An 18909-nucleotide genomic window follows, 5' to 3' on the forward strand; every position below is an offset into this window, starting at 1 on the left:
GAAGTTGAGACGCAGTCACTGACAGATTTGACAGGTGAAGGCCTGGGAGGAGATGGCCAAAATGCAACGTGTCACCCGGGGCCACTACCCCCAAGGCTCAGTTCTCGCTGGAGGAAACCTCCAGAAGGCAGCGCAGGCCAAGGTGATAGGTGTCCGCGAAGACCTCCCCGCGGGACTCGCCGGCGGCGCGCTCGCTCCCCGCAGGCCTGCGCCGAGTCAGCGATCCCGCTCGGCTCTCCGCGCCCTCCCCCGGGTTCCCAGTCCCTCCAGCCTCTGTCGTCCCCGCCACCTCCTCCGCCGGGCGCGGAGACGAGGGCCAGAGCCTCCGCGCACTGTGAGCCGGGAAAGCTACATCGCGCGCTGCTCGCGGCACTGCTCGGGCCCGTCGGGCGGGGCTCGGGGCGCATGCGCGGCGGCCTACGGAAGCCCGGAAGGAGGGGTGGGAGGTGCGGCTCAGGTTTCTCAGGGCGGCGGCGGCGACGACAACGACGACTGGGACGCGGCTCGCGCTGGCACCATGAACCCGCTGTAACGCGCAGGCTGCGCGGCGCGGGGGGCGGGGGGAGGAGGAGGAGGAGGACGGCGCGGTGAAGTTCTCCGCCATGAACCTGAGGGGCCTCTTCCAGGACTTCAACCCGAGGTGAGGCGCCGCCCGCACGGCTCGGGGAGGCACGGCGTCCGTGATGCTGTGGCGGGCGGCGGGGCCTGCCCGAGCCTCCCTGGAAAACCGATCGGCCTCGGCGCCGGCCCGCTGCCTCCTCCCGCGCCCGCTGCCTTCAGCCCCCGGCCCGCCGTCCCATCTAGAACCTCCGGGCCGCGGTCCCCGCCCTGCGGGAACCCCGCGCCTCTCCGCTTGCCCTCCCTCCCTCGTCGCTGTCCCAACTTCCCTCTCTCCGCTCCGTCTTCTGGCACCCGCTGCCTGCCATGCGTTCCCCGCGCCAGGGCCGGTTCACTTGACCCGTCACCCCTACCCCCCACCCCAGCTTTTTCCTCCAGTTCCTCCCAGCCCTTGAGGTTTGCCTTGGACGTATGCCCATCCCTCGCTTGTTTGCTTCTTTGTGGAACTGATGTCTGAAACACTGTTGAATCCTTGGAGTCCGTGTCAGGGCCTTACATAACGCTTTTTGGGGGTAAACCTGACAATTTTCTGTACACGTTTTCTAATCAGTCTTGACTATAAGTTTATTTGCAGGAAGCAGATATTGCTGTCCTATTTCCCAGATGGGGCCTAGCCAGTGGACTGGAGGGAAGGAACACTGTTTAAGGAATTGAGCGTCTGTCCTTGGACTTGCTCAAGTGTTCTGTAACTCTCTTACCTCCCCAGGCTGTGAACTCCCTAAAGCAGAGACCGTCTCCTGCTCAAATCTCTATTCCCCGCAGCTCCCACTGTGTCTGACACATAGTAGGCACTTATCAAATGTTTGTGGAACTAAACTGAACCTAAAGACCTGGATTGGAGAGCAGGCCGTATGTAACTGGGGGATCCTCTGCTCATCTGAAAAATAAGGAGTTGGCCTAGCTGATCTCCGAAGTCCACTGCTCTGTGAAGGGAGTGCCTAGCTCCCTTATTTGGTGGTGGAAGGCATGCACTCAATAAACCTTTCCTATGCCAGGTCCCATGCCGTCTGCTTCAGCTGCTGAGAGGGCCCAGCGTGAGGGTGGAGAAGGGCAGGCCAATAGACAATTGACAGCACAGTGCAGTGTTGTGCTGTGGGAGCCCAGTGGAGACCACCTTCCAGGCTGCTTGTGGGGGGTGTCTTGGGAGAGAGAGAGGATGCCTGTGTGTGTGTGTGTGTGTGTGTGTGTGTGTGTGTTGGGAGTGCAGCCTCCTTAGGGACACTGACATTTTAAGGTACGAGCCATTGTGACTTACTGGGTGCTCTTATTCCTCTTTGAGTGCTACCGAGTTCATGTTCTGTTTACTCTGGAGTGCCAGTGTCCCCATCACCGTGCAGTCATTATCACTGTTGGCCTTGAAGGCGCTCTGCATAGAGAAGCTTGTTGACAGCAGGTAACTGAGAACTGACTGCAGTGCCTTCCTCTGCTGCTCCTAGGTGTTAGGATTGGTCTCCAGGGTAGCACGGCTGGTGCTGGTGTTGGATAGGCCTTGTGTATCTACATTGTTTGGCGATGGTGATAAGAAAGATAAGTAAAAGCTGAACTGTTTTGTGTCCTTGGGCCACTCACTTATCTGTCTGTTTTATAGGCAGAATGAGTATAATCTCTCAGCAGGATAGAGAGGCCAAATTAATGCTTGATTGCAAAGCGCTTTACAAATAGAAAGTTCCAGGACAACTTTGCAAGGTGACAGATCATTCCTAAGCCACAAAGAGCTGCCTGGAGTGATGGAACTGGCTAACACTTGCTGAAACAAAATAGTGCTGCCCAGATAACATCCTTAACCATTTTTTCCTGTAGTAGCTTCTTTCTGCCCCCACCCCCCACCGCCCCGCCCCCGGAAATTGGCACAGGAAAATGACAGTTAAATACCAGGTATCCAAACAGGTTTATAGTCAACATCAAAGTACTTATCAACCCTTTAATTCCATTGGGATTGAGATGCACATCTCCCTGAAAAGTTCGAAGGTATTTTATAGGATGCCATTCTCGTTTTCATTTTCCTGATGCCATGCTGAGTCGCTGGGAGAGAGCCGTGTTTCCTCACAGTGGGGACTTCTGAGACGGTGGCCAGCTAATGTTGGCAGGTGCCAGTTCTCAGCTGGTGGTGTGTCATGTCTTGTGGGCACACCTCGTTTTTGACATTGTTCTTTAGTTTTTTGTCTTGTTCCATGCTGAGGAGGACCTTCCAGACAGCTCGAAGAGCAAACCGAGGGCTGTAGACAGGAGGAAACCTTGTGCCAGGGCCTCAAACCTTGGTGCTGCTGCCTCGCTCCCCTCCTGGAATTCAGAGCCAGTTCAACACCTCCCTCCTAGCCCAGCACCTTAGCACATACTGTTCTCTTTGCTGGGAGAGTTTCCCTCTCTCTCCTTCTCTCTTCCTTACCTTGTTAGCTTCTGTTTTTCCTTGAGATCTCAGCTCACTTGTTGCTTGCTGAGGGCAGCTTTTCTGACTTCCCCGCCCAGCACACTGAGCCCTGTTTGTACAGTCTGTGTAGTGCGCTGTGTTCCTCCATCATACACTCATCCGTACCCTTGTATTTGTCTATGTGCTGGTTTGACTAATGCCTGTCTCCCCTATGAAACTCTAAGCTCCATGGGGGCAGGGCCCTGACTCTGCGTGTTATGGTAGCCTGCATACCTGGAATAGTACCTGGCTCAAAAAGTATTTGTGGGATGGATGGATGAATGAATGAATGAACGAACGACTCACTCTCCAGAGTCATGGTCTGCGGCCTGGTTCTCTTTCCTCTCACCTTCTTCTCTCCTTCAGAATGCAGCCATTCCATTGGAGAGCTGGGAACACCATGACACTAAGCAGACCATGGCTGCCTTGACGTTGTGGATTGTGTATGTCACAGGAATAGTCACTGTCATGGTTTGGTGGGCCCCAAGGCGTGGGCCATGGCTCCAGATCTCCTTTCCAACCTTTTGATCTTGGGAGTCTGAATCCGCTACTGTATTGCCAAGGCTCTGGAAAACTACACTGACAGAGAATGATTCACAACTGTCAACACTCAGATGCACAGGACTGCCAGCTGACCCTCTGCCTATTTCCATCTGGCTCAGAACTGGTTGATCATGAGCTTCTTTTTAGTTACATAGGTTAAGGCTTGCTGAAACAGACACCCCAGACCCACCAAGTCCTTCCCTGAATGCCCAAGGCTTCCTAACAGCTAGGGAGCCCTATTTATTGAATAGACAAACTCTTAGAAGTATATGGAATTGACAAACTTGGATCGTGAGGTGTTCCTGGGAGGTAGAGATCTGGGAGTAGGTGGCATTAAGCTGGCACCCTGTCCCCACCATGGAGCCTTGGGATTTTCTGCTGCCTTGTGCAGTTGCTGGCTCAGAGAAGGCCCTTCAGCCCTGGTAGCCAGGCAGTGCTCGAAGGCTGTGAGAACTGTGCTAGAACTTCTGAGTCAGCCGCAGTGAGCTCCAGATGGAGTGTGGTGCATCCCGCAGGTGTCCTGGACTGGGACAAAGGCTGAGGAACGCTGCTCTGAGCATTCCGTCGTGTGGGGATGAAGTCCTGAGGTCAGTAGCATTTCGAAGCTTCCATATGCTACAACATCTAAAGCCATTCTGGAGTCTGTGTGAGTGATCTTGTCTCTTATTCGAAGTCTGGAAAAATGAATGTGATTGCGGGTAATTAACAACAGGCAGCTACCTGACCTTTAAGAGGCATTTGTAAAGTATATGTAAAGCATTACTTCATCACACATCTCCCTGGTTCCTACTGTGTGCCAAGGATGTGCCGGGCGCCCAAAGTACAAGAGTGAATGGGACGTGGTCCTTCCCCGCTCGAGCCCGGCAGAAGAAGCAGAAATGGAAACAGATTAAAATTCAACACGGGACAAGGCGTTCCAGACACAAGAACCAAAGAACCAAATGCTGTGGGAACACAAGGGGCAGAGCCACTAATTCTGTCTAGTGTGGACAGGGATGGTTCCACAGCTCGATTCTGAAGGATATAGTTATAGGCTTTTGTCAGACAAGAGGGCAGGAAAGGCATCTTAGAAGGGACAAAGTATGCAGAGGTGCGGGGTCATGGGAGGGCCTGGTGTGTTAAGACAGTGCTGAAAGGTCAGTGTGGTAGGGGTGTTGCGGGCAACGCTTGTCATGTGACTTAAAAATACTACACGTCGTGTTAACAGTTACTGTAAATGTTTTTGACACATTACTGTTTTTTTTTTAAAGCAGGCTCCAGATCCATCAATAGTGGGTGTATGTTGGTTCTGTTAATGAACTCTTCACCACCCAAATGTCTGTTTATCTGTCATTCTGTCATCTCAAACTACCTATAGTAAGAAAAGCTTGTTGATTATACTGAGGTTATTAATAATAGCTATGACTTCTGGGACACCTACCATGTGCCAGGCACAGTATCAGTCTCTGCACCCATTATCTTGAACCTTTACAACAGCCCTCTGAGTTCGATATCAGCCTTGTTTTGCAGAGTCTTAGCTTGTGACTTCCCTGAAGTCACACAGGAGGTGAGGGGCCAAGTCAGGAGTCGAACAAGTTGGTTTCCTTCTGAAACCTGTGCTCTTTCCAGTATGCATACCCCCCTTCTGATTTAGTGACATCCGCCCACCCCAGCCATGGCACAGGAGGTCCGATATACTAAGGAGCCTTCTATTTATGAGTTGCGATTAAGCAAAGCAAACCTTATATTCGAGCTTATGCATCTACATGAGTATTATCTTTCAGAGAAGTTACTTAGGGAAAAGGTAAATATATACCTATTCCATTGCTCATACCCCTTGTTACTCATTTTAAATTTCCTTGGAAGCAAATCCTGTAAGAAAATCCATCTCATTGCTTTATAATCATATATCATTTTTTAACCAAAATAGTGCTGCCTAGTTTGATCACACATCCTATCCACTAAAGTTGGCTCTCACTGATTTTGGCCATTTCCAAAAATCCACTCTCAGTGAAGATTTGGCACCACTGGGGGTATTCAAAAGAACGGACTGCAGGCTCTCGAGGCGATTCCAGGAGGAAAGCTCCAAAGATGGTTTGAGCAAGGAAGTGGAATTAGTGCATTGCCTCCCAGGGGGACTGTTTAAAGGAGACACATCTCATTTGAATGCAGAAAATCTGGTTTCAAAAATAGCATTCCCATTACTTGCTAATTACACACATATTTTTCTTGGCTGTGAGTTCTTTGAAGGCCAGGATGGTGAGGTGTTCGATAAATGTGCTGAGTGAGTGGATGTTGAGTACAGATAGACGTGAGCCATTGGGGAACTCTGTTGTAGGGGAGAGACAGTGGATTGGAGGCATTTTAGGTAGTTTCCTGGGTCTTTGGGAGTGAAGCTTCCCAGTATTGAGCTTGGGGTTTCTTTTTCTTTCTTTAAAAAAATTATTTATTCATTTTATTTTAGCTGTGTTGGGTCTTCGTTTCTGTGCGAGGGTTTTCTCTAGTTGTGGCAAGCGGGGCCACTCTTCATCACGGTGCGCGGGCCTCTCACTATGGCGGTCTCTCTTGTTGTGGAGCACAGGCTCCAGACGCGCAGGCTCAGTCATTGTGGCACATGGGCCTAGTTGCTCCGTGGCATGTGGGATCCTCCCACACCAGGGCTCGAACCTGTGTCCCCTGCATTAGCAGGCAGATTCTCAACCACTGCACCACCAGGGAAGCCCCCGAGCTTGGGGTTTCTAATTGCCTTGCCTGATCATAGGCCATGCCTGTACAAGGAGACTAGAATTTAAGATGAAAGCCTTCAACTCTGGAGACAGGCTCTTTCTAACTGACGATTCGTAGTTTGTCACCTATGACCTAATAGTGAGAAAAATGATGGCTAAATGAGATTGTTATAACTTTTCTCTTTTGTAATACTAGTAGCAGCTAAAATGGGTAAAATCCATCATTTACACAGGGCTCTCATATCCCCTTATCTTCATGAGTGGATATAGGAGCAACCCAATGAGGAGAGAGTGACCCACGCACAACCACACAGCTGGGAAACAGTTCCCACAGGCCTGGGCTCTGTCTAGTCCTCCTCAAGAGTGATTTGTTTTTATTTGGCTTTTGTACTTTCTTGTCAGTAAATGACTTTAAATTTTGTTCGTAAGGTTCTGCTCAGTGTAAGAGGTGCAGTTCCTTTAAAACGTTGGGAGAGTGTCAATTAGCAGTTTGTCAGTTGGAGCTATTCTCTAAAGTTGTAGACAGAGAGGCACTCACAGGGATGTATCACCCAGAGCATGTGTGTGTGCATGTGTGCCTGCTCCAGTTAAAGCCAGTGGCTTTCACTGGAGAAAACTGATGGGTCTAAAAAGAGTCCAGCTGCATTCTTTTGACTTGAAGAAAACAAGATAATAGAACGTTTATACGCACAGTGTCATCTCTTTACTAGGTATATTCCCTCCCTCCCTAAATCCTTTTTCCCTTCCCCCCAAGGTGGAGAGAGGGAATTTGAGCCTCAAGCAGAAAGCTCTGTGTACATTTAAGAGAGGATACTAGCTTTGTAGTTTGACCCACGTGACACTACTTACTAATCTCGTACTGGCATTACAGACTCAGATGAAAGTGGGGTAAATTCACTTTTAAGGTGTAATTGGAAAAGTGAAATTAAGGAAGTAGTGGTTTGATGCCAGAATGTCCATTGGAACCTCCATTTGCTGATTTGTGGAGAATTGAGCAGTCTGTTTTTATACTTGGACTCTGGTCTGAATGTTTCTTGAAAAGTAACTCATAGTAGTTTAGGCTTTTTTATTTTTATTTTTAGTTAAATTTTTTTTTTAATATTTGGAACTTTTTATCAGTCTTTTTTTTCCTACAGTTATCATGGTTTATTTTATTTTATTTATTTATTTGGGTTACACTGGGTCTTTATTGCTGTGTGCGGGCTTTCTCTAGTTGCGGCGAGCGGGGGCCACTCTTCTTTGCGGTGCGAGGGCTTCTCATTGCGATGGCTTCTCTTGTTGCGGAGCATGGGCTCTAGGCGTGTGGGCTTCACTAGTTGCAGCATGCGGACTTCAGTACTTGTGGCTCGCAGGCTCTAGAGTGCAGGCTCAGTAGTTGCGGCGCACAGGCTTAGTTGCTCCGCGGCATGTGGGATCTTCCCGGACCAGGGCTCGAACCCGTGTCCTCTGCATTGGCAGGCAGGTTCTTAACCACTGCGCCACCGGGGAAGTCCCAGGTTAGGCAATTTTCAGTCTATTTTGTCAGTTTATTATGACTTGTGTAGAATTTCTGCCTCCAGTCTCTACCAACTACAACCTACACTCTTCTCTACCTTCTGTCACTCTTTTGCTCAGAAAGTCTTCAGTGGCCCCTTATTGCCTAGTAATAAATTCTAAGGACTTTACCTTGATATTCAAATCCCCCATTCTACCTTTCCCTTGTTTCCTCTGGTGCCTTTTCTCCTGTCTCCCCAGCACTCCACACCCCAAGATTTACAGAACGTACTCCACGTGTTCTAGTCTCCTGGGGTACAAAAGACTGTCTCATGCTTTAAAAAATCTTCTTCCCTTTTTCTGGAATTCCCTATCCCCAAACCCCACCTCCTTTCCCAGATCTCCCAGGGAAATGAACCTTCCATGTCCCAGTTTGCCATGGTATATAGTTGCTTGATCCCCCTCTGCTCCTGTTAGTCTTTGAGCATCTTCAGGGCAGAGACTGTTTCTTTCCCACACGCTCAAACAGTTTTTAAAGTTTTAAGATAGATTTGTGTGTATTTTGTATTGGTGCCCCATGATCCTTTTTTTCCCTCTGGAAAAAATCTGTATACATGTAAAGAAAGCATATTTTGTTTGCTTCGATAGAACCATGCTATTTTTATCTACTCTAGCGTTCATTTCCATAATTTCCTTAGGAACTTCGTCTGCTTTATCTGTCATGATTTAATAGTAGCATGTAGAAGCCCACAATGAAAATATCTCTGTATATTTGTACAAGAAATATTGTCAGATTATTTCCATATTCTATGGTCATGTTGTTAGATTTTCATTATTTAGATTTTCTTTATTAGTCATTTTAATGCTTTTTGTTTTGAAATCTAATTGATCAAATTACTGTCCTAGTAAACTGCTTCTCTTGTCCTTACTCAGTCACAATAAACCTGTGTCATCTCCTTTCTTGTAATTGGTTTGACTTTTTTTTTTTTTTTTTTTTTTGCGGTACGCGGACCTCTCACTGTTGTGGCCTCTCCCGTTGCAGAGCACAGGCTCCGGACGCGCAGGCCCAGCAGCCATGGCTCATGGGCCCAGCCGCTCCGCGGCATGTGGGATCTTCCCGAACCGGGGCATGAACCCGTGTCCCCTGCATCGGCAGGCAGACTCTCAACCACTGCGCCACCAGGGAAGCCCCTGGTTTGACTTTTGTCATTGGTTGCAACAGTGAGTCTTGACTGCAACAGATTTAGATTTTATTTTTTAATCCAGTAAGTGACCTTTCTTATTTTAGGCCTGTGATAGGCAGAATAATGACACCCCTCCCCCAAATATGCCCACATCCTAATCCTTCGAACCTGGGAATATGTTCCATTACACGGTAAAGAGAAATTAAGGTAGCAGCTGGAATTAAGGTTGTTAATCAGCTGCCCTGAAAACAGGGAGATTATTCTGGATTCTCCGGCTGGGTCCATAATCCCAGGTCTTAAATGTAGAAGAGGGAGGCAGAAGAGGAGGTCAGAGAGAGTCAATGTGGGGAGGAGTGCTGGAGCTTTGAAACTGGAGCAGGGGGCCATGAGGCAAGCTATGAGGCAGCCTCTAGAAGCTGCTGAGACAGGGAAACATTCTCCCTTAGAGCCTCCGGAAGGATCACAGCCCTGGTGACACCTTGATTTTCGCCCAGTGAGACCATTTCAGACTTTCGACATTCAGAACTGTAAAGATACTTTGTGCTTTTTAAGCCACTAAGTTGGTGCTAATTTTGTATGACAGCAGTAGAAAACTAATACCAGGATACTTTATCCTCTTTATATTTTTCCAACACCAGTATTTGAAGGAGTTATATTTTGTACTGTTATTTTTCCTCTTGTAAGTTCATCTTGCTTCCTTTATATTTTTAATTTTTATGTAATAGACCCAGAGCTCTTAATTTCCCTTTAAATTATGTCAAAAATCATAAAATACTCACTTTTCCAACATTTAAAATTTTATTATTTCCACTACTCTTTTCTTCTATTAAATAAGAGAACTCTTTTAGGGAAGATAATGAATTTAGCTTACAGGGTTTACTCTCCCCCCACTTTTTTCTTTTAAAGGTCCTTTCTGTTTTCCAGTCCATTGTTTCTGGTAATGATGTGTGTAGCCGAGGGCTTTGGTTGACAAATTGGTTCTGATTTTCTAGATTTTGTGATATCCCCCTTTGCTATCAGAGAGAAAAAGTCCTCTTGGCTGGTAACTCTCTGTTTGTGGTGATCACTCCATTTCTATTAGCTCGTGATCCCCCTCAAGCCCTTTTCTTCTCCGAAGTCTAGGAACGAAGTCATTCTTCTCTTGCCATCTTTCAGTGGTAGCTCTCTTTTTCTTTGTAGCAGCTTGTAAAAGCCTCCCCTTGTTTCTGAGCATGAGTAATCATAACTAACATGTATTTAGTGTAGTGGTTGTCAGACTATTTTTCACAGACCCCCTTGGGGCCTTGAGAACTTTTCCAGGGGTCTGCGAGGTCAGAACTATTTTCATAATAATACTAAGATGTTCTCAGCCTCTTTCTCTGGGTTGACATTTGCACTGTGGCGGGTAAACTGAGCACAAATCAAGCTGGTGCCAGGAAATCGTATTCCGTACTCATTGTCATTGGATGCTTCATAGTGTGCTTGCAGGTTAAAGAAGTCTGCTTCACTTAAGAATCTCCTTAATAAAGCAGAAAAAATACCAGTCTCATTCAGTCTTGACCCTTGCGTACACAGCTATTTTAATATTCCGGGTGATGAAATAGGAAGGACGTCTAAAGGCCATCTGCTGTACACTGAAGTGTACTCGTTGAGTCAAGGGAAAGCACTCATGCACCCAGGTTGCGAGCTGCTTTTTTCACGGAACGCCATTTTTACCTGGAAGGACAGCTAACAGACAAGATTTTGGCTAAGTGTACTAGGGTATTTGACAGACGTTTGCTCAGAAATGCCAGTGAACCTGTTACTTCGAGGAAAACAACTGATGGTGTTTTCTGCTTTGCTTGGTAAAACTTGAGCTTTCAAGGGAAAACCCAAATTTCTGAAAAGTTGTGTTCACCACCATGAGCTTGACAGCCTTCCAAAACTTAAAAGATTTCTGATGAAGTGGGTTGTGATATTAACTAATGTGATTTTTTGTTGCTATTGTATAGTGAAGTGTGTCAGCATTTAAAGATCTTCATTACTCAGTGAACCAATATTTTCTGGTCGACGTATTTGGCGTTATAATCATGCAGGGATAAAAGATTCATTCAAAGTGCAAGAGAGACCAGTGGATTTTAAGGTAGCAGACTACAAAAAGTTCATTGAAGGAATTCCCTGGTGGTCCAGTGGTTAGGACTCGGTGCTTTCACTGCCTAGGGTCTGGGTTCATTCCCTAGTCTGGGAACTAAAATCCCGTCAGCCTCGAGGTGTGGCCAAAAAATAAAAATAAAAAGGTCCTTGATAGCGTTTCAGATTCCACATCAAGGAACTACCACTTGTTGACTTTTGGTGTCCTGTCGAAGAAAAATATCCAGTTATCTGAAAGAGCAATTAAAATACTCAGTTCTTTTCTGACGACCTATCTCTGTGATGTCAGCCTTTTTCTCCATATGCTTGAACCCAGACAACATACTTCAACAGAATGAATGCAGATATAGATATAATCTAGATGTCTGCTATGAAGCCAGACATTTTTTAAAAATTGTAAAACTCTAAAAACAATTTTGGAAAATAGTTTTTTTCCTTAAAATTATGTTATTTATGTTAATATGTAATGTGTTTATTATTATTTTTAATGAACTAATAAATATTTTTTAAATAACAGTTTTAAAATCGGATACAGTAAATAGCAGTAGATATAACCCATATAAACAAAGCTCTTTAGAGTCCTCAGTCATTTTTAAGAAGGTAAAGGAGTCCTGACACAAAAATTTTGAGAACCACCAATTTAATGCTTTGCCTAAAGCACTTTTCATATTCATCTTATATTCACGGCCACCTTATGGGGTACATATTACCCTGATTTTGTAGCGGAGAATACTGTGAAAGTATTAGTATGCTAATAAAAGGCTATATAGACACTCTAGTTAGCAATCTCTCCAAATCTGATGGTCCTCCCACCATTGTTTACACTCTTGGAGGTTTGCTTCTGAGTTGAATTTTGTGAGTCCCATCTCCTTAAAACCTCCCTCTTTTTTTCCAGTTGAAGTTTCTTATGTTACTTCTCATAATACAAAAGTAGTATATGTACCTTGCAGAAAAATCAGCAATCATAAGCAAGAGTGTAAAGACTGTCCTTAATCCTCTCCACTGGAGAGCATGGTTAGACCTCAGTGTATATCTATCCAGATGCTTTTCCAGGAATGTTGAGTTATTAGTATAAAGTGAGTATCGTATAGTACTCAATTCAAAGGACTTTGGAGTCAAATAGATCTTAGTTTGAATCTCAGCTCTGTGAGCCTCTAGCTGCTTGAACAAGTTATTTAACTTCGAAGCCTTCATTTCACATCTGTAAAATGGGAATAGGGAAAGTGCCTCCTTCATAGGGTTGTTGTGAGGCTTAAGTGGCATTACCTGACATTCCATAAATAGCCAGTAAATGTTAGCCATGGAAGTTGTATATGTGTAGGTAGATCAATAGATACGCCAGGTTTATTGAAGTATGTTTTACATGCAGTAAATTTTACCATTTTTTAGTGCACAGTCCTATGAGTTTTGATAAACCCATTCACTTGTGTAAGCACCACCCAAAGACAGAGACACAGAAAAGTTCTGTCACAGCAGAATCTTCCCTCGTGTCCTTTTTCCTTTCCCCCAACACAGCCACAGGTAATCACACTGATCTGTTTTCTGTATCTATACTTTTGCCTTTTCCACAATGTCAAATAAGTGGAGTCATACAGTGTGTTGTGTTTTCAGTCTGAGTTATTTTACTTAGCATAGTGCATTTGAGGTTATCCATGTTGTTGCATGCATCCCTAGTTTGTTCCTTTTTCCTGCTGATTAGTATTCCATTTGAATAGACATACCTCAGTTGGTTTAACCATTCACCAGTTTTTGGACACTTGGGTTGTTTCCAGTGGCTATTATAAATAAAGCTGCTTTGAACATTTGAACACAAGTCTTTGTGTGGACATATGTTTTCCTTTTTCTTAAGTAAATACCTAGGTATGGGATTGCTGGGCTGTAGAGTAAGGGTATACTTAACTTTATGAGAAACTACCAAAGTGCTTTCTAAAGTGGCTACACTGCATTCCTATCAGCAATATATGAGGGTTCCATTTGCTCTACCTCCTTAGCAACGATTGTCATATGCTATGAGGTTAAGAGTCTAGGTTCATTTTTCCCATCTATCCAGTTGTTTCAGCACCATTTATAGAAGCCCAATTCTTTCTCTATTGAATTGCCTTGGCACCTTTTACCATGTATGTACAGGTATGTTTTTGGACTCTATTCTGTTCTGTGTCTCTCCTGATGCTAATCGTACATTGTCTTGATTATTGTAGCTCTATAGTAAGCCATGAAAACATGCAGTATAAGCATGTAGTATAGTTTCTCCAACTTTGTTCTTTCTCACAATTGTTCTGCCCCATTTGAGGTCTTTTGCATTTTCATATAATTTTTAGAACAAGTATGTCCATTTCTGCAGAAGAGGCTGCTTGGATTTTCATTGGCATTGCACTGAATCTTTTTTTTCTATATATTTATAGCAGCTTTATTCATAGTTGCCAAAACTTGGAAGCAACCAAGATGTCCCTCAATGGGTGGATGGATAAATAAACTGTGGTTTATTATTTATTCCAGTGGAATCTTGTTTAACACTAAAAGGAAATGAGCTATCAAGCCATGAAAAGACATGGTGGAACCTTAAATGCATACAGGCATACCTCGTTTTATTGCGCTTTACTTTATTGCGCCTTGCTTTATTGTGTGTTTTTTTCTTCCAGTTTTATTGAAATATAGGTGACATACAGCACTGTGTAAGTTTAGATACAGCATAATGAGTTGACTTACATACATCATGAAATTATTATCACAGTAAGTTTAATGAACATTAATCATCTCATATAGATACAAAATAAAAGAAAAAGAAAAAATATATTTTTCATTGCGGTGAGAACTCTTAGGATGTACTCTCTTAACAACTTTCATGTGTAACATACGGCAGTGTTAATTACATTTATCATGTTGTAAAATACTTGTCTAATACTTAATTATTTTATAACAGGAAGTTTCTACCTTTTGACTGCCTTCATCCAATTCCCCCTCCCTTAACCCCGACCTCCAGTAACCACAAATCTAATCTCTTTTTCTATTGGTCTGTTTGTTTTTGAGGTATAATTGACCTACAACATTATGTTAGTTCCTGGTGTACAACATAGTGATTCTATATTTCTATACATTCTTAAATGATCACCACAATAAGTCTAGTTACCATCTGTCACTATTCAAAGATATTATATTATTTTTGACTATATTCCCCACACTACATTTCATACCCATGACTCATTTATTTTGTAGCTGTAAGTTGTACTTCTTAATCTCCCTCACTTATTTCTCTCCTCCCTTCCTCTCCTCCCCTCTGGCAACCACCTGTTTATTCTCTGTATCTATGACTCTGTTTTGTTATGTTTGTTAATTTGCTTTTTTAGAGTCCACATATAAATGCAGTTATACAGTATTTGTCTTTCTCTGTCTGACTTATTTCACTTAGCATAATACCGTGTAGGTTCATCCATGTTGTCACAAATGACAAGATTTCATTCTTTTTTGTGGCTGAGTAATACTCCATTACACACACACACACACACTCCACATCTTTTTTAAACATTCATCTATCAATGGGCACTTAGGGTGCCTCTATATCTTAGCTACTGTAAATAAGGCTGCAGTGAACATAGGGGTACATATATCTTTTTGAATTAGTGTTTTTGTTTTCTTCAGATAAATCCCCAGGAGTGGAATTGCTGAATCACATGGTAGTTCTATTTTTCATTTTTTGAGGAACCTCTATACCATTTTCCATAGTGGTTGCACCAATTTATGTTCCTGCCAGCAGTGCACAGGGGTTCCCTTTTCTTCACATCCTCACCAACACTTGTTATCTGTTGTCTTTTTTTTTATAATAGCCATTCTGACAGTGTAAGATGTTATCAAACTAGACTACTTTCTCATACCATATACAGAAATGATTAAAGACTTAAATGGATTAAAGACTTAAATGTAAGACCTGCAACCATAAAAATCCTAGAAGAAGACATAGGCAGTATGCTCTTTGACATCAGTCTTAGCAATATTGTTTTGGATATGTCTCCTCAGACAGGAGAAACAGAAGCAAAAATGGGACTACATGCATTGAATCTTTTGAATAATCTGATGAGTATGGTAGGCTAAATAATGTCCCTCAAAGATGCCTACTTCCTAATCCATGGAACCTGTGTATATTACCTTCTGTGGCAAAAAGGTGAATATTATCTTATATGGCAAAAGATGTAATTAAGTTAAAGATCTTAAGATGGGGAGAGTATTCTGGATTATCCAGGCAGGCCCTAAATGCATTCAAGGGTTTCCATATAAGAGGGAGGCAGAAGGAAATACTATTAGGAGGAGAAGGCAATGCGATTGAGGCAGAGAAAGAGATTTGAAGATGCTGCCCTTCTGATTTTGATGATGGAGGAAGGGGCCCAAAGTAGTGCAAGGAATGCAGCTCTAGAAACTTGAAAAGGCAACGAATGGATTCTCTCCTAGTCTCTGGAGACATGGCCCTGCTGACACCTTAGTTTTAATGTAGTGAACCCCATTGTGGACCTTTAGCCTGCAGAACTATAAGAGAATAAATGTGTATTGTTTTAAACCATCAAGTTCATGGTAATTTGTTATAGCAACCATAGGAAACTAATAGAGGATGTAAATTTTAACAATATTGAATTTTTTAATCTATAAAAATGGTGTATCTCTCCATTTATTTAGATCTTTAATTTTTTGGAGTATGAAGTATGTTTTACATGCAGTAAATTTTACCATTTTTTAGTGCACAGTCCTATGAGTTTTGATAAACCCATTCACTTGTGTAAGCACCACCCAAAGATAGAGATACAGAAAAGTTCTTTAATTAATTAAATTAATGTTCTTTAATTTAATAATCTTCTTTAATGTTAGGTTTCAGAGTATGTCTTGCACATATTTTGTTAAATTTATCTCTAAGTATTACATATTTTGATACTGTTGTCAATGGTAGTTTTTCATAAACTGTTAATTTTAAATTAAATCAAGAAATTTAATTTTAAATTAAATCAAGAAAGTTGCAGTAAATGATAGATTTTTTTTTTTAAAAGTGTCCATTTTCTCATTGCTAGCATATAGAAATGCAGTACATTTTTTGGTATATTTACCTTGTATTCTGCAACTTTTGCTAAATTCACTTATTAGATTTAGTAGCGTCTTTGGTAGAGTACTTAAGATTTTCTACATAGACATCATGTTGTCTGCAAATATCAGATTTACTCCTTCCTTTTGAATCTTTATCCCTTTCACTTCTTTTTCTTGTATTATATTTGTGGCTAGGACCTCCAGTACAATGTTGAATAGATGTATTGAAGTGGACATACTTGCCTGGTTTCCAGTCTTAGGGGGAAGGTATTTAGTCTTTAACCATTAAGCATTTTAACTAGGTTTTTTTCTAGATACCCTTCTAGCCCTAATTAGTTTAGAGCTTTTATCTTGAGTGAGTAGTGAATTATGTCAAATGTTTTTTCTGGAACTATTGAATAATCATATGGCTTCTCTTTTTCATTCTATTAATACAGTGAGTTACATTAATGGATTTCCAATGTTAAGTGAAACTTGCAATCCAGGCTAAAGCACACTTAATCATAATGTAATATCAAACCACACTTAATCATAATGTAATATCCTTTTTATATATTGCTGGATTCAATATCCTGTTTCTTAGGGGTTTTGCACCTGTCTTCGTGAAGGATACTGGTATGTAGTTTTCTTTCTTGGTCAGGTTTGGGTATCAGGGTAATGCTAGCTTCATAAAACACACTGGGAAATGTTCCCCTCTCATCTTTTTCTGCAAGAGTTTGTGAAAAATTGGTACTATTTCTTCCTTATGTGTTTGGTAGATTTTGTCTGGCCCTGACATTTTCTTTGTGAGAAGGAGCCCAACTGCAATTTCAGTTTTTAAAATAGATATAGGAATATGAATATTTCTTCTTGTGTGAACCTTAATAATGTCTTTATTTCATGAAATTTATGTGCATAAAGTTGTTCATAATAACCACTTCTAATCCCTGTAATGTTTGTAGGATTTGTAGTGATATCCCTGCTTTCATTCTTTGTATTGGTAATTTGTGTCTACTGTTTTTTTTCTGATAACTCTAGGTATAGGTTTACCAATTTTCTTGATCTTTTCAGAGAAACAGCTTTTAGTTTCATTGATTTCTTTTTTCTTATGTGGACCATTTTTACAGTCTTTACTGAATTTGTTACAATATTGTTTCTGTTTTATGTTTTGGCTTTCTGGCCGCAAGGCATATGGGATCTTAGCTCCCCGACCAGGGATCGAACCTGCACCCCCTGCACTGGAAGGCGACGTTTTAATCACTGGACTGCCAGGGAAGTCCCTAGTTTCATTGATTTTTCTCTAACATGTTTCTTACGTAGTTCATTGATATATGTGTGTATATTTATTATTTACTTCCATCCATTTTAAAAAAAATTTCCTTCTCTTCCTAGTTTTTTAAGGTGAATCATAGATCGTCGACTTGAGAACTTTTCTACTTAGCATTTGATGCTGTAAATTCCTCTTAAGTATTGCTTTAGCTATATCCCACATATTTTGGTATGTTGTGTTTTCACTTTCATTTAGTCCAGAATTTTAAAATTTTTCCTTGCGTTTTTTTTCTTTTATCTATGGATTATTTAGAAGAGTATTGTTTAACTTGTAAGTATTTTGAGAATTTTTCAAATATCTTTATGTTATTGATTTTTAGTTTAATCTCATTGTGCTTAGAGATTTACTTTGTATGATTTCAGTCCTTTTACATTTGTTGAGGCTTGTTTTATGGCCCAGAATTCAGTCTGTCTTGGTGAATGTTCCATGTGCACCCGAATTTGCACTTGAATTTGTATTCTGCTGTTGTTGGGAGGAATGCTTTATCAATATCAATTAGGTCATGTTGGTTGATAGTGTTATTACAAATTTGTATATCCTTAGTAATTCTCTATGTGTTCTATCAGTTACTGAGAGAAAAGTGTTAATTTCCAGTAATAGTTGTGGATTTTTCTGTTTCTCCTTAATGTTTTAATTATTAATGTTTTCTACGTGTATTTTGAAGCTTTGCTATTAGGTACATAAATATTTATAGTTGTTAGATCCTCCTTCAACACAAATCACCTCTTTATCATTATGTATGCTCCTGTTTGTCCCTGGTAATATTCCTTGTTCAAAAATATATCTTAGGGCTTCCCTGGTGGCGCAGTGGTTGGGAGTCCACCTGCCGATGCAGGGGGCGTGGGTTCGTGCCCCGTTCCAGGAGGATCCCGCGTGTCATGGAGTGGCTGGGCCCGTGAGCCATGGCCGCTGGGCCTTCGCGTCCAGAGCCTGTGCTACGCAGTGGGAGAGGCCACAGCAGTGAGAGGCCCGTGTACCGCAAAAAAAAAAAAAAATATATATATATATATATATATATATATATATATATATATATATATATATATCTTAACCTTATATTGTGGTGGGGAGAATGGTTCCCCCAGAGACATCCAGGCCATTAAGCCCTGGAACCTATGAATATGTTATGTTACACGGTAAAGGGGATTTTGCAGATGTCTTTAAGGTTACAGTATTAGTTTTTATTGCATCCATGACAAATTACCACAGATTTAGTGTCTTAAAACTACACAAACTTATTATCTCATAGTTCTGTAGGTCAGAAGTACAGGTACAGCATGGCTCACTTGGATCTTCTGCTTAGAGTCTCACAAGGCTGGAATCAAGGTGTCAGCAGGGCCCTGTTCCTTTCTTGAGGCTCTGGAGATTAATCTGCTTCCAAACTCATTTGGGTTGTTGTCAGAATTTAGTTCCTTGTGGTTGTAGGGCTAATGACCCCATTTCCTTGCTGGCTGTCAGCTAGGAGTTATTCTCAGCTTCTAGAGTTGGCTTGCATTCCTT

General features: G+C 42.4%; 1 protein-coding gene across 3 annotated transcripts in view; it reads left to right on the forward strand.

Annotated features, from left to right (window-relative positions):
• Nucleotides 1–566: 566 nt before the first annotated feature.
• TMEM185A (transmembrane protein 185A) overlaps nt 567–18909 on the forward strand; it is a gene marked incomplete at both ends in the record, with an annotated part of 33419 nt that continues 15076 nt past the window's right edge. For 2 of the 3 annotated variants that reach the window (XM_079728323.1, XM_079728324.1), the window contains one exon: nt 567–640. In XM_079728323.1, coding sequence (XP_079584449.1) covers nt 603–640 — 38 coding nt within the window. The remainder of the gene's footprint in view (nt 641–18909) is intronic. The other variant, XM_079728325.1, reaches the window with a different exon arrangement.

This window comes from Hyperoodon ampullatus (assembly GCF_949752795.1).
Source record: "Hyperoodon ampullatus genome assembly, chromosome: X".
Taxonomy (NCBI): domain Eukaryota; kingdom Metazoa; phylum Chordata; class Mammalia; order Artiodactyla; family Ziphiidae; genus Hyperoodon; species Hyperoodon ampullatus.